Source organism: Podarcis raffonei, chromosome 14 (assembly GCF_027172205.1).
Source record: "Podarcis raffonei isolate rPodRaf1 chromosome 14, rPodRaf1.pri, whole genome shotgun sequence".
NCBI lineage: Eukaryota > Metazoa > Chordata > Lepidosauria > Squamata > Lacertidae > Podarcis > Podarcis raffonei.
In genome coordinates, this window is record NC_070615.1 from 11,726,430 (window position 1) to 11,740,031 (window position 13,602).

Consider the following 13,602-nt stretch of genomic DNA (forward strand, 5'->3'; position numbering starts at 1 on the left):
GAGTCCCCTAGAACCATAAGAAATGCAAAAAATCACTGTTAATAACTCATTCTCAAATTGCCCCACATTGGGAACCACGGCTTTAAAAGGAGGCTTGGAGAGGAAGGACTTTACCTTATTGACTGCAAAGGCCATGATCATATCAGACTCCTTATGTATAATTTTTGCTCTTCCTCCAGGGTAGCCGAGCTCTGCTTCGACCTACGAAACATTACAATGGGATTTAAAAAAAAAAAAACAGGTTCAATGAACTGTTTTTGCAGTGGTATGAATCAACTGAAAAGAGAAGACGCAAAAGAAGCATGCAAAAGAAGATTAATAGCTGTGTGGTTTTGGCAGAAACTCGTCTTTGGGCTTCCATGTACTCTCCAGAGCATTCCAGGAGCCAAAAGATGTTATGTTTCCAATCCTGACACATAAAACCGGCGTGCAAGCGAGTGACCCAAGGTGTTATGCAGCATATCTCAGCGTTAGTACACAGGTTTGGGTCCCAGCAGAGAGACTGCACAGATCTGTGTTTTAGCAAGTGGGAGTAAGGAAAGGCAGCCCCAGAGAAGCTTCAAAAGTGCAGCGAAAGGTTCGGGGGGTGGGATACTACTACCTTGTGTTTGTAATCGTCCGCTACGCTGTTGTGAATGACCTGCTTCTTGCGATCTTCTACAGACTATACGGCACCACAGTCACAAACACAAAACACATGCACAAACAAATACAAAAGGGAGAAGAATGAAAACGTTCCAAGCTGGGGTTTAAAACGACACCAGCTAACCATTACACAAATGCTTTTAAGGGCAGGTGGGCTGAAACAAATTCACTTGGAAAGCAACGCCTCCATGATGAATGCAAACACATATGGCATAGTAAGCAAATAATAATGAAATGAGATAAATGCACACACACACACACACACACACACACACACACACACACACACACAAGCTTCTTACTAGCAAGGTTTTCTTACTAGTTAGAAGTTTCGTGGCCCGTAGTATAAAAGAGGGAGGGAGGCAGACTTAACACAAAGAACTGAAATAGGAAACAGGGTGGGCTTGGTCCAGGTGAAATGTACCTGATTATTAAACCATGGCTTGGCAGCAGGGAATACTATGGGCATGCTTTTGAACTGCTAGGTTGGCAGGAGCTGGGACAGAGCAACTGGAGCTCACCCCGTCATGGGGATTCGAACCGCCGACCTTCTGATCGGCAAGCCCAAGAGTTTCAGTGGCTTAGACCACAGTGCCACCCGTGTCCCTATCAGCCATAGCAGGCATGCCCAATGGCCAGGGATAATGGGAGCAGCAGTTCAGCAACATCCCAAGGGCTAAAGGTTCTCCACACCTGCTTTACACTGAGACTCATATCCTGCAAAAGTCAGCTAATGCGTGTCATCACCATTTACGTAAGGCAATTTGTATTGCTGTTATGGTATTTTGTGTTCTATTGCATTTGTACTTATTGATGTACGACTTGATATGCTTGATATGAATGGGCAATACAAATATATATGTGTGTGTGTGTGCATTTATAAATGAAAATTGAAAAACACAGTGCATAGTCAGGCTCACTTTAACACACCACTAAAGCTAATTGAGGACAAAAAACCCAGTCATTATAACACTAAAACCAGCAAATGATTTCAAGGCAGAAGAAAACATAACTTCAATGAGGATCATTTGAGTCTTTCTTCTTTTGCACATTACCTCACTTTGTTTTCTTTTCTTGGTGAACGTGTATCGGAGGAAAGTATCTTGCAGTAATTCTTGCTTCACCAGAAAATGCCACAGCCTTTTGGCTGGCTGTGCTGAATAATCTTTTGATCTGGGGGGGGGGGGAGAGAGAGAAGGGTGTTACTGTAGAATTCTCTCTTTCTTTTTTTAAAAAAATGCAAGGAAGGATAAAACTGGAAGAAGATAAAAAGAGCCCAATAAAATACTAGAGGATACAGGCAGGGTTCGAAAGAAACACATTGCTTGTGTGCCATTCTTAATCCTAAGGACCTGTCAACTGCTTTTGATCAGGAAAATGAAAGACCAGGCGTAGCTGGGCCTATAGATCAGGGTTGTGGAGGGACGCAGGTCACATGGAAAGCCTGCTCATTCACAGAAGATCAAAGTATATACAGTCTGTTCTCAAGTTTAGCAGAACACAAGAAGCATCTCCCCAAAGAGAGTCCACAAGGAGCCTCTGTGAATAATGTGTTTCATGGAGTCTCATCCCATTAAAAGCCCACGCAAAACCAAAACAGAGAAAACTGCTGAAAGAAGCACATAAATCAACAAAGCACCACCATATACCATAATGTAAACCAAAAATAAAGGCCACAGGCATTTCGAGCTTTTTAAGTGTATCTTGGAGAACAGGTGAGGTCCCTGCAGACTAGAGGTGGGCAAATATCCCCATCTTCAAAAAGTGGGGGAAAGAAAAGTCCTAGAACAGATATTTAAACAGTCAGTCTGTGAGCACTCGGAAAAGGATGCTGTGATTACCAAGACCCAGCTGTGCTGCCTGGGATTGATGGAATTTTGAGTACAACATCTGGAGGCCCGTGAGTTCCCTATCCCTAATTGAGATGATCATGTCCGTTAATAAAATTGGTTCACTTTCCACTAGAGCCCACAGTACTACTTCTATTGGGACGGGGGGAACCTACTTGAACGGTGTGTTTTCAGGGTCAACCATTGCTTTTATTCGGGCGGCAGCTGCTCCTGGTCCTATTCCCACTTCAGTGAAACAGGTATTGATATAATTGGGCGGTGGGCCTTCAAACTGGTCCATTCTTTCTTGAAGGATTTGCTCCCAATTTTCCAAATTTTTAATCACAGCGATACCCAGAGGTGAGGTGACTGGAAGATCTAAAACAGCAATTTAAAATTCATCAACCATTCACACAAAATTGTATGCATTGGCAACAACAACAACAGGTCCCCTCCCACAGAAGGACTCAGGACAAAGGCCCATGCACAGATCCGAATAAGACTTTGCATAAAACTTCCCTTGTCCTTGATCTGGAAGCTGCTGTTAGTGCAGAATGTTGTAGCATGATTGCTGTGAGGAGCGAGATCTTGTCAGCGTGTAAGGCCTGTGTTCAAGGTGTTACAAGTATATCTGAAAGAGCGTCTCCACCCCAATCATTTTACCCAGACACTGAGGTCCAGCGTCGAGGGCCTTCTGGCGGTTCCCTCACTGCGAGAAACAAAGCTACAGGGAACCAGGCAGAGGGCCTTCTCGGTAGTGGCGCCTGCCCTGTGAAACGCCCTCCCATCAGATGTCAAAGAGATAAACAACTACCAGACTTTTAGAAGACATCTGAAAGCACCCCTGTTTAGGGAAGCTTTTAATGTTTGATGTATTACGGTATTTTAATATTTTTTGGGAAGCCGCCCAGAGTGGCTGGGGAAGCCCAGCCAGATGGGCGGGGTATAAATAATAAATTGTTGTTGTTGTTGTTGTTGTTGTTATTGTTATTATGATGATGATGATGATGATGCCCTTAAGAACTTGGGAACAGTTTACCTACAAAATCACCTTACCCATATATGCCTACTTGGGCGCTTTGATCAGCAGAAGGGCCACATAAAACCTGTTCTGCATTCGTAAGAACTTCATCTTACACTTTGGAACTCCCCACCTAGTGAAATCAGGCAGGTTCCTTCACTGCACTCTTTTTGGCACCTGCTAAAAACATTCAGCCTACCCAGACACATAGAATGTTGATTAAACATAAATAAATTATCTTGCTTGATGTGTTTCCTTTGCAATGACTCTTCCGGTGCCTTGCATGCCATTCACAGAAGAAAGGTGGTACAGTCAAACCTTGGTTCTCAAACGGCTCTGTTTTCGAACGTTTTGGCTTCTGAACGCTGAAAAATCTGGAAGTAAATGCTCCAGTTTTTGAACGTTTTTCGGAAGCTGAATGTCCGACGCGGCTTCCGCTGGAGTATAGGAAGCTCTTGCAACCAAACGGAAGCCGCGCCTCGGCTGTTGAATGTTTCGGAAGCTGAATGGGCTTCCAGAACGGATAACGTTCATCCTCCGAGGTCTGACTGTATATAAATGTTTTAATAATTCAGTCGTATTTATTTTTGAGTAATCATGCTTCAGCTTGGACTTAGAATTTGCTTCTTTACGTAGAATTGTTTTCACATGGCATGGAGCAACTCACCAGGTATTTCTAAACCAGCAATGGGGAAAAAGGTCTTAATATTGTTCAGAGCAAGTTTTACCATCGCCAAATGGATAAGAGCCCAGCTGCAGGGGGAAAAGGAAACAATTGAAATGTTATCAAGTGCAACACAAACTCTCTCTCTCTCTCTCTCTTTTTACAACAGCTGGTGTTCAGCACCACCACTTCAATTGCGTTTTAAAATGTCTTCCACAAAACAACTGGATCTGAAGGTGCTCAATTGCCCGAACATGGGCTTGTAGTATACTAAGTCAAATTTGGAATAGAGCCACTGAAATGAATGAACCTGTTTGTTATGTGACATAATGTCAATGGGCCTACTCTCTGTAGGATTAGCACTGGATAGAACTGGATAGACCATCAAGAAGGCTGATCGCCGAAGAATTGATGCTTTTGAATAATGGTGCTGGAGGAGACTCTTGAGAGTCCCATGGACTGCAAGAAGATCAAACGCATCCATTCTGAAGGAAATCAGCCCTGAGTGCTCACTGGAAGGACAGATCGTGAAGCTGAGGCTCCAGTACTTTGGCCACCTCATGAGAAGAGAAGCCTCCCTGGAGAAGACACTGATGCTGGGAAAGATGGAGGGCACAAGGAGAAGGGGGCGACAGAGGACGAGATGGTTGGATAGTGTTTTTGAGGTTACCAGCATGAGTTTGACCAAACTGCGGGAGGTAGTGGAGGACAGAGGTGCCTGGCGTGCTCTGGTCCATGGGGTCACGAAGAGTCGGACACGACTAAACTACTAAACAACAAAAAGAACCCATTATATTTTAAGGTTCGCTTTTAACAAGCAAATCAAAGGTGATATCCAGAATTAATCATACTCAGAACATTCTACTCAGTTCAATGAGTCTACTCTAAAGTGAGATTAATATTGGACATCACCCTAAGGTAGCAGACTGTTTAATTTTTTATTATTATTAAAGCATGAAAACAACGTCCGCTTTTGCTACATCTCAGCAACTAAAACAAAAGAAATTCAGATTTTTAAAGGAACCAAGTTTCCCCCTTCTGGCACCACACCTAGAAATGAAGGCATGATACATGAAATATAACTATACATGAAATATAACTATAACCCTTCAGACGTCTATCCCTTCAATAAATATGTTGCCACCCTGATAGATACAGTCGTATTTGCACTACCCCTTTCTGCAGTTTCACCTTAGCATCTGATGAAGTGGATTGTTGACTAGAGTAGTGTACATATGCTATTTTGTAAGAAAGCGCTTCTAAAATGTTAGTCCCTTTATTAAAATATAGATTAGTAAAAGGGACCCCCAGCAAATCTAGTTTATATCCAGTGCTTTTTTTCTGGGGGGATGCAGGGGTACGCAAACACCTAAACATTTTGTGACTCTAAGGGGAGAAGAAACTAAAATTTATATAAAAATTAGTTTCTTCTGTAGCATGGTGAATCGTCAGTTCCGTTGCTACCCCTGATGGCAGCCTCATTTCCTGTCATGGTGTTTCCTGAATCTCAGATGGAAGCGAGCGTTTAATATGTGAATTAGGAGTTGGAATCTAGCACAGTGATTGGTCAGTTTCGTTGTTTCCCACCTCCGATGGCGGCTTCATTTCCTTTCCCGTTGTTTCCAGGAAGAATCGGAAAGATGTTAGTGCACACAACCTCATGCCAATGTGGAAGTTGCTGTGAGCTATCAGCGGTGCAATATGAGCTAATGCATGTTCTTTGTACATTTACTGTATTTATTTTCTCCAATCGGAACTGTAAAATGGTGGTTTTCTAAGCATTTTTTAAAAGAAAAAAACAGCCCTGTTTATATCAGAAGAGAAGGTGAAGGATCTGCATGCCTCCATTTCAGCCCCTGCTGCTACCTGTAGGAATTGGCGTCCTTGTGCTCCAGGATTTGCATATCGGAGAGGAAAGCATCCTCATCCTCGTCTTCACTGTGGATGCTCTCATCAGAATCATAGATCACACCACTGTCTGAAAAAGGAAGGAATGGCTGTAAAGAGAGGACAGAGGGAGATATCAAAACATGTTTTACACCACATTGTTTTTTTCCACAGATGTTACTTCGATTCATAAAAGGTAAAGGGGACCCTGACCATTCGGTCCAGTCGTGACCGACTCTGGGGTTGCGGCGCTCATCTCGCTTTACTGGCCGAGGGAGCCGGCGTACAGCTTCCGGGTCATGTGGCCAGCATGACTAAGCCGCTTCTGGCGAACCAGAGCAGCGCACGGAAACGCCGTTTACCTTCCCGCCAGAGTGGTACCTATTTATCTACTTGCACTTTGACGTGCTTTCGAAATGCTAGGTTGGCAGGAGCACGGACTGAGCAACGGGAGCTCACCTCGTTGCAGGGATTTGAACCACCGACCTTCTGATCGGCAAGTCCTAGGCCCTGTGGTTTAACCCACAGCACCACCCGCGTCCCTACTTCGATTCATAGGTGCAGGAAAAAGACACAATCTTCATTATAGGAATCACCGGCCACCATGCTGAACTCGGAAGGAAGCATGCGGAGTGGACTTCATTGTGAATACCCCCCCCCATCTACCACCAAGGGATGGCAGAGGATTGTGATCCAGGCGAGATTCGATGGCGAACCTCCAACCCCACCAACAAATCTGTCCTACCAAACCAGTCCTAGGGAGCAGGACACAGATCTGTGGTTCAGTCCACAGATCTATGAACCTTCCTGGGCTGGTTCTCCCCAAATGAAGGGACGGGTAAAAAGGAAGTTGAAAGGGAATGTCAAGAGGGGCAAATCCCCCCAAAACCACACCAGTAGAAGCATGGATAGAACGTGCAGTGTGGATCAAGGAAGGTACCACCAGGGCCAAAAGGATCCCTGCACATTTCACACACAGAGAGTCCTTCCTTCCTCCAGTGGTGCCCCCCGTTCCCATTTTTCAATGTTCCAGAGCCCTCCCCGTTCTCCAGGTAAACCTTTTGGGTACTCAGTTATCTACTGTGGAGTTAAGAGGGGACATGAAACCACGCCTCAGTGAACTTCCCTGTGTTAACTTATCTTGAATCCAAGTTAATGCGACCAAAGGAAGACGATGAGGGCCTCGGAGACCAAGGCTAATGGGGAAAGGTTACATGTGTTCAACTTTGAAAGATCCAGAGGGTAGCAACACGAGAACGGGGCCTTTTCTGCAGTGGCTTCCCATCTGTGGAATGCTCTCCCTAGGGAAGTTCACCTGGTGCCTTCATTATACACCTTTAGGTGCCAGGTAAAAACATTCCTTTTTTGATCTGATCCTATGCTCTTTTAAAATGTGGCTCTTTTGGAGGGGGGGCTATTGGGTTGTTATTTTATTTTATTTTATTTATTTAGTGGTTTTATATCTCGATTTTATTCTGTGAACCACCCTGAGACCCCTGGGTATGGTAAAGGTAAAGGGACCCCTGACCATTAGGTCCAGTCGTGACCGACTCCGGGGTTGCGGCGCTCATCTCGCTTTATTGGCCGAGGGAGCCGGCGTACAGCTTCCAGGTCATGTGGCCAACATGACTCAGCCACTTCTGGCGAGCCAGAGCAGCTCACGGAAACGCCGTTTACCTTCCCGCTGGAGCAGTACCTATTTATCTACTTGCACTTTGACATGCTTTCAAACTGCTAGGTTGGCAGGAGCAGGGACCGAGCAATGGGAACTCACTCCATCGCGGGGATTCAAACCGCCGACCTTCTGATTATAGGGCGGTATATAAATTCAATAAATAAATACATGTGTTGGGAATGTTTAACCTGGAGAAGAGGGAATTGAGACGTGGTGTGATAGCAACCTTCATATATTTGAAGGACCATGAGGTACAGAATCTTGCCAACTGTTTTTCCTGTTGCTCCGGAGGGCAGGACACGAACCAGTGGGGCTGAAGCAAATGAAATGTTAAGGAATAAATTCCTGAGGGTTTACATTAATCAACAGTGAAACAGGTTGCCAAGGAAGGCGATGAACACTCCTCTGTTAAAAGATTTCCAAACCGAGGCTGGATGGCTACCTAGCAGGGGATGCCATAGGATGCAGGATCTGCTGCATCAGTAGTCGGTTCAGCTAGATGACCACTGAGGTACCTTCCTGCTCTTGGACTCTTTAACCCCCGCCACCCTCCTTTTATTATTATTATTATTATTACACCCGGAGGTCTCAGGGCAGTTCACAGAACAAAATCAAAATACAAAACCACAAAATATATAATCAAAATAAAAGCAAAAACCCAATACGCCCCCCCCCCCACATATACATACAATATATTTCACATACGGTTGCCCTCAGAAATGATCCAACTCCTACCATTGCAAATAAGGGTTATTATCAAAATGTACAGACTTTCAGCTGTTTGCAAGGAGCAAAGTTGCATAAATAATACTTTAGTTTAACTTTTTAAAGGTGTTGATGGGCGCTGCTGCCTTCGTTTAAAGGGAGGGAGGGGAATCAGGCATACTTGTGATAAACAAAAAGAATTACCTTTGCGACAAAATAGTCCAACATGCTGAGTTCCGGAGGGATGAATTTTTCTTTGTAGGACGGTCTTTCTGCAGGCACAGGTGGAGGGACAACACTGTCTTTGACTGGCCTTCCTGGCACTAACATTCTCATGTTGAATCTGCGGCGATGCTTGTCCATTTCTTCCGAAGGAACTGGAGGGGCTGAACGTAGAGGGGTTTTAATAGCTACAACTGTGGCCACGACTCGGCACTTTTAATCAACATGTGGATGTGCATTTCAATCCTAATCAAAAGCGCACAAGTAATCAAGAGTTGTTAGACTGAAAGCATAAAACAAGCAGTGATAAAGCTCTTTGGTACGAAGTCCATACCTTAAAAAAAGGGGGAAGGGTAGAAATAACTGTAATCTTCAGACAGATTCTATGCGAGTAGAAAGCTACTTCATATGCGATGAGAAAAAATAGCAATGCGTAAATTAATTCGATCAGAGAAGCCTCCTAGTTTTAGAACTGCATTTCCTTACAATGCTACTTAGGTATTTGTTCAATGTTAACGTCATGCAGATAAAACTGGATTATTTTCCCCTCCCCAAAACCCTGGTCAAGCTGTACTGAAGATTACACTTACTTTCGAAACAAAATGTGCTCAAATTTTAAAAGTACAGATCTTCTCTCTAACACAGGTGGGGCTAGGAATTAAGAAGCTGAAATATAGTCAACAGGCTGACTCATCTAACACTGGTCAAATATTGTCAAACACCGGTCGATTTTTTATTTTTTTAAAAATCAGCTTATCAGGAAAAGTACCAAAAAGGTTTACATCCTCAAGCGTTTAGACTTCTACTCTGATTACAAAAATAAAATGAAAAGGGGTGGGGAAGCATGTCACTGTGAAACAATAAGGACAGATGTTTTCATTTTTTAAAAAATTCAGTGGGTTCATATTTGTGTGCTAACAAAAGTTTCTCTTCTATAGTGCTATTACAGTCCAGGAGCCTGCAGTGTTTTGGCAAACAGTTATAACATAGTTAAAGATGAAGTTACATTGAAATTAGCATAGCAATTAAAAAAGAAAAAGAAAAAGAAGTCAATAAAAAAGGTAAAAGGTAAAGGACCCCTGGACGGTTAAGTCCAGTCAAAGGGGACTATGAGGTGCAGCGTTCATCTTGCTTTTTAGGCCAAGGGTGTCAGCATTTGTCCATAGACAACTTTCCAGGTCATGAGGCCAGCATGACTGAACCGCTACTTGTGCATGGAGGACCGTGATGAATGCCAGAATGTATAGAAAGGCCGTTTACCCTCTTGCATCAGTGGTACCTATTTATCTACTTGCACTGGCATGCTTTCGAACTGCTAGGTTGACAGGAACTGGGACAGAGCAACAGGAGCTCAACCTGTTGTGGGGATTCGAACCACCGACCTTCTGATTGGCAAGCCCAAGAGGCTCAGTGGTTTAGACCACAGCACCACCAGCATGCCTTCTGAATGCAGTTAGGTAGGCAGCAAAGTCAATGCTTTTGGGACTCACCTCTACTGCCAAATTTACACCACTCTGTTCCATTTGAAACTTGCATCTCCCTGGATATACAACCGACGGTCAATAGCTAAGGCTTACTTTGCTGCTTGGCCACAAGGCAATTCTTAAGATTCATTGAATATCTGACAATATTTGACCATGATGAAATAACAGGGAATCACTTGACCGGTCAAACCGATTTGACTACCCATTCCTACACACAAGTAACGTCTGGCTACAGTGCACATCTTTACAGACCTTCATTAATGTCCTTTGTATCATCAGAAACTGGATCAGCTACTAGATTTAAAGAAATTTGTCTTCATTAGAAGGGAAAAGGGCATTGTGGAATGAGACAGGGAGGAGGCATTGTGGAAATCAACTCTACAACCAGTTGTTTAAAATTAAATATATAGAGGGGGAAAGGGAGAGAGGGAGAAGGAGAGAGATGTCAGCTAAAACGAAAGAAGTAGCTAGAGCTGAAATTTTCCAAGATCTGAAAATCTGCTAAAATAAAAATACAACACACACAAAAGCACACACAAACAACCCAATATATGCACCCTTTTCTGATTTCATAGCTACTTCACTATTAATATTTTTAATAAATATTTTAATTTTTGTCAGGGTAGGAGTCAAACTATAATAGAAGTGGGAGGCCCGTTTTAAATAAAAATGTTCTTCTAAAAGTATATATTCATTTTGAATACATCCCTCTTTAATGAATATTTCATTTCATTTTTGTGAACTGCCGGGATATGTATATTTTATTAAGTGGCATATAAATATCGGTAAATAAATTAAGAGCTTACAAGAGTAAGGGGTTTGTTGTCTTAAACTGCAAGCAGAACTGCTGCAGAAGTATGATCACAATGGAACAAATGAGAAATAAAAAATAAGATCATGCATATAAACTTCACAAACGTGCTCAGTGCGGACACAGAAGTTAAGCATTGTGGTTTATCTGAATTTAACAGATTAGGAGACTGATTACTTTATTGGCAACCAAAGAGAGCAGGGGAGATAGCCCTTAGTAGTTAAGTATAAAAAGAACCTGCAGGTAACAGGCAGCACACCAAAAACTGATCCAAAAGTAATAAACACAGATCAAAGATTGGTCTCCATTATGATAAGCCCATATCATAAACCCCCAGTTATGAAGAAAAGAGAACACAGAAGATAAAGGAGGAGAGCATTTTCCAAAAACAGGAAAGCGAAAAACAAAAATCCATGCCAAAAATATCCAGTTTGGAACATATTTCTAATGGAAAACAAAACACGCACAGCAATCAGCACCCAGATTTCTCTCACCGTCCTTCTGGCATAGACGCTCTGAGTCACAGCCAGAAGCCATTTCATTGCTATTTGATAAAGCAACCTGGTGCGATGACTGCAGACTTTTTAAGGACACTACGTTTTCTACGTTGGTGGTTAAGCACTGCGGTTTATCTGAATTGAACAGATTAGGAGACTGATTACTTTATTGTCTGCGGCAGCTCAGAGGCTCAGAGGCGGTAAACAAATTGGAAAAGCATCTGCGTATATTCTGAGAGCATACAAAACATGGATGTATATATCAATCACTAAACCAGCTCTGCAAGAACATATATACTATATTTTTGCATGCAATTTGTCCCGTTTTTGTCAGGGAGGAAAAAGGGCAAGGAGACAGACCAAAAGCTCACCCACTAGAATCCTTACTTAGCATCTCCTGAGATTTTACCACTCGTTGCCCACAGACAGTCAAGCCTTTCCTTGTGGTCATAAGGACTATAGAAGTAAGGCTGGTATTTTCAGGGCATAAATCCTTGGCCTAAGAACAAATTAGGTACTTGCACTGCACTTTTACTAGTACAGTGGTACCTTGGGTTAAGTATTTAATTCGTCCCGGAGGTCCGCACTTAACCTGAAACTGTTCTTAACCTGAAGCACCACTTTAGCTAATGGGGCCTCCTGCTGCCGCCGCGCCGCCAGAGCACGATTTCTGTTCTCATCCTGAAGCAAAGTTCTTAACCTGAAGCACTATTTCTGGGTTAGCAGAGTCTGTAACCTGAAGCGTATGTAACCTGAAGCGTATGTAACCCGAGGTACCACTGTATCTGAATGGTCTTGTATGGCGGCATCTATATTCTGCATGCCAGTCTTTCTAGGATTCGTCCGAGACCGGTTTGTTCTTTTCTTGTATGCTGTTACATTTACTCTATGGAGCTGCTTTATTGGTGCTCTTATTATGAGATTATTCTTGCAGTTGTTGATTTTGTGATATATGGTATTGTTCTGGTTGCTGTACGCTGCTTTGAACACAATTTTTTAAAAAATGGGTAAGTGGCAACAATTTTTGCTGAAAATGTTCTTGTGCAAGCTGTGTTCACCTGATTTCCTCCTATTCTCCCTTTCCAATGCATCCATCCCTGTCACAAATACCACATACTTCCTAAGGGGCACAGCAGCAGCAGTGGGCAGGAAGTCTCACTGTGTCAGTTTCCTCTAACGCAACCTCTGGATTCCAAGCCAACACATTTATGAAGTGTTCATCTGTACAGCCTTTGCCCACTAGGCAGTTAGGCCTTTAAAAAGAGTACAGTGGTACCTCGGGTTAAGTACTTAATTCGTTCCGGAGGTCTGTACTTAACCTGAAACTGTTCTTAACCTGAAGCACCACTTTAGCTAATGGGGCCTCCTGCTGCCGCCGCGCCGCCACAGCACAATTTCTGTTCTCATCCTGAAGCAAAGTTCTTAACCTGAAGCACTATTTCTGGGTTAGCAGAGTCTGTAACCTGAAGTGTATGTAACCTGAAGCGTATGTAACCTGAGGTACCACTGTATAATTCCAACTCAGAATATAGTTCCAAACAACCAGGTCCTATGCATGTTCACTTGAAAATAAATCCCACTGAAAGTAACACATCTACGCAGTGAAGCTAACGTAAATTCTGAGTGGAAGATTAAGAAATGGTAAAGTATCAATGCTAGCCCTACTTGCATCAGATCCATTCAGTGTAGTGGGCATGGCTATTCATGCATCTCAGTGGGACTACTCTGAGTAGGACAAACACTGGATGCGACCCTCAATGTTTGCATGCAGGACATTCTATCTATTTAAAGTGCCATGTGCATAATATAATCAAAAGGATGCTGGTAGGCCAGCTCACGAATACTGCCAAAACTGAAAAACAGAAGCCTTCTGCACACAGGGTTGAGATGAATAACTGCTGTCAAAGTGCTTTAAACCCGATGAAGTGAAAAATACATTGGGAAATGGCTTATTTTACAGGAGTTTACATTTGATGAGTTACTGGTAGCTTGGCGGGTATTGTCAGTTTCTTCCCCCTACAGGATGCCAGCTAGATCACACTTTCTCATTTAGGACGCAACAGGAAACAGTAGCTTAAGTTAATCAGGATCAGAACATTGAAACCAACATGCAAAGGGGGTATTGGCAGGGCAAAGGTCGAATGTGCAGGCTTGGTGCTCAT

The 13,602-nt window shown here is 43.1% G+C and overlaps 1 protein-coding gene across 14 annotated transcripts in view; it reads right to left on the reverse strand.

The window, feature by feature from the left end:
* DMXL2 (Dmx like 2) overlaps nt 1-13,602 on the reverse strand; it is a 530,204-nt gene that overhangs the window by 444,091 nt on the left and 72,511 nt on the right. For 2 of the 14 annotated variants that reach the window (XM_053365727.1, XM_053365725.1), the window contains exons 29-36: nt 10,385-10,426; nt 8,631-8,812; nt 6,026-6,156; nt 4,163-4,248; nt 2,651-2,852; nt 1,701-1,818; nt 599-664; nt 115-201 (exon numbers count right to left, since the gene is read on the reverse strand). In XM_053365727.1, the coding sequence (XP_053221702.1) occupies nt 115-201; nt 599-664; nt 1,701-1,818; nt 2,651-2,852; nt 4,163-4,248; nt 6,026-6,156; nt 8,631-8,812; nt 10,385-10,426 (914 nt within the window). Of the gene's footprint in view, nt 1-114; nt 202-598; nt 665-1,700; nt 1,819-2,650; nt 2,853-4,162; nt 4,249-6,025; nt 6,157-8,630; nt 8,813-10,384; nt 10,427-13,602 lie in introns of those variants that run through there. The other 12 variants (XM_053365733.1, XM_053365731.1, XM_053365732.1 and 9 more) reach the window with 9 other exon arrangements.